This window comes from Alligator sinensis, unplaced genomic scaffold (genome assembly GCF_000455745.1).
Source record: "Alligator sinensis unplaced genomic scaffold, ASM45574v1 scaffold1295_1, whole genome shotgun sequence".
NCBI classification, from domain to species: Eukaryota; Metazoa; Chordata; order Crocodylia; family Alligatoridae; genus Alligator; species Alligator sinensis.
This window is the reverse complement of record NW_005841880.1, coordinates 2,687,329-2,689,410: the sequence shown is the minus strand read 5'-3', so window position 1 is coordinate 2,689,410 and position 2,082 is coordinate 2,687,329. Positions and strand designations below refer to the sequence as shown.

The window sequence follows — 2,082 nt, the reverse complement described above, 5'->3', positions numbered from 1 at the left end:
CCCTCCTTCCCACTGCTCCCCACCCCCGCCGTGGCTGCGGGCTCCCTCTTTGTCCTGGACTGCAGGCTGTGCTGCCCTGCCTCCTGGAGAGAGAAGGGTGGGGGAGAGCCTGCAAAACCTGGCTGCAACATCAGCAGGACTACGAGGGGAGCAGCAGCCGGGCGGGGGGTGCCCACGGGCACAGCTTAAGTTTTCTCCACATCCAGACCACCAGTGAGATAACCCTGATCTAGGAAACCATCATATCTGGGGGTGTTTGGAGGTCTTGTTCAATCACTACATGTAAGACACCTGCCAAGGGAGGTAGTGCCGTGTTTCCATCTGACATGTCATCAGCATGCAGATAGTGCTAGGCTCGCCATCCCTTTCCCTTCTGCCCTCGGATATATTTATACTTTTCCCAGACCTGAATGACATTACGCATCACCTGGTTTAAGTGATCAGAAACTGGTTTAAACCAGACGTTCAGTGCATGTAAACCAACTTGGAAATGGCTGAAACCGGTTTGAGATAAACCTGACTGAATGCAGTATCAGACTGAGCTGATTTGGCTCAAACCAGTTTATGCAATGTCTGTCCCGGAGCCAACTGAAACCAGAGCAAAAGCCAACAGGCAGAAAGAAACCTCTGGAGGATTTTGGCACTGGCCCCCACTCTGTTTTGGTGCAGGATTACTCCTGTCAATGAGGATCAGAAATTCATAGTTGGTTTTTAGACCCTTAGCTGCTCGTGGAAGCTCGGGCATCAATGGAGCTTCTCATAGCTATGTGGATACTAGGTGCTCTGCAACCAATGGGTCTGAGCTCTTGAGTTGTTGCAAATGGCCAACCTAGGGGACCGTGCGGTTCAGTGGGGTAGGAATCAGGAGATGTAGGGCCTCTTTCCAGCTCTGCTTCTGATCTGCTGCATGACCCTGAGCAAGTCACTTCATCTTGGGAATGTCTCTTTGGCCTGAGAGCCTGGCAAAGCGGGGAAGGGCTCTACTCCTGTGCATACGGGGCCTGGCACCAGGGACTTTCAGTCTGTACTGGGCCTTCTGGTCACCATTGTTTCATAATTCCTATGCATATAGCTCACTTTAGATAGTCCTTCCAGACAAACACAATAGAAAAGATGATGGATGTGGGCCAGACATTCCTCAGTAACACCAAATGCACTCAGCTTCCCCAGCCTAAGAAGTGTTACGTTGGCTACGTCCATTTTACACCTTTTATTGTGACGAGGGAGAGAAGGAAGCCAAAACGGATTTGAGCTGAGCACTTCCCCTTAAAGACCAGCTGGCCGGTGACGGGAGAAAAGTTGAGGGAAGTTTGGCTTGGGCTGTTGTGGGCCAAAAGGCTGCTCACGTGACTCAGTGAGCGTTGTTGTCCGGCTCAGCGTACCACTCCTCCTCGTCTGCATCTTGGTCATCTCCAGGCTGTCTCTCAACATACTCCTCTTCATGCCTCTCTTCTGTTCCCCCACCCTCGTTGTTGGGCTCTTCTTCCTCATGGTTGCCTTGCTCCTCCCTCGCCTGCTCCTGTGGGCCTCTCCCTCTGTCCAGATGGATATACTGAGCTTCAATAGTCACTTGCTGTTTGCAAAAGGGGCAAGATTTATTCCTGGGCTGGGTGTGAAGCCATGTGTCTATGCACGCACAATGGTAGGCGTGAGAACAAGGGAGGATCTTCAGGTGGTCTCCCTCTTCATACTCGGCCATGCAGATCACACATGTCTCGTACCTGTCTCCCCTTTTAAATGTGTGCGTTGTTATCTTCTGGGCTTTCTTGTACCATCTTGCACACACCACAAGTGGTATAGTGCAAATGACCATGTTGATCATGAACCCAAACTCCTGGATGACATAAGAAATCATATGGTGTGACAGATAGCTAAACAGGACTGGCCAGAACTGTCTAAAGCTTTCCAAGAGCTTATCTCTATTTTGGCAAGAATTAAGACGGGGTTTGGACGCCACAAGGGTGACATGAGTCCCTTTCTCGTAACGCAAAGCCCTTCTCAGATAGAGATAGGCCGATTGTCCTACGAAGACAGAAGGTATTACAACCTGCTGTTGGATTTCTTTATCATCAGTCAACATAT

The 2,082-nt window shown here is 50.3% G+C and overlaps 1 protein-coding gene and 1 long non-coding RNA gene across 3 annotated transcripts in view; one reads left to right on the top strand and one right to left on the bottom strand.

The window, feature by feature from the left end:
- LOC102367747 overlaps nt 1-2,082 on the top strand; it is a 115,025-nt gene that overhangs the window by 73,922 nt on the left and 39,021 nt on the right. The window lies entirely within an intron of this gene.
- LOC112549194 (E3 ubiquitin-protein ligase RNF167-like) overlaps nt 1,295-2,082 on the bottom strand; it is a 1,406-nt gene continuing 618 nt past the window's right edge. The window contains 1 exon segment of the mRNA XM_025196334.1: nt 1,295-2,082. This exon segment is cut by the window's right edge and continues 31 nt beyond it. Coding sequence (XP_025052119.1) covers nt 1,352-2,082 — 731 coding nt within the window. The 3' untranslated portion in view covers nt 1,295-1,351.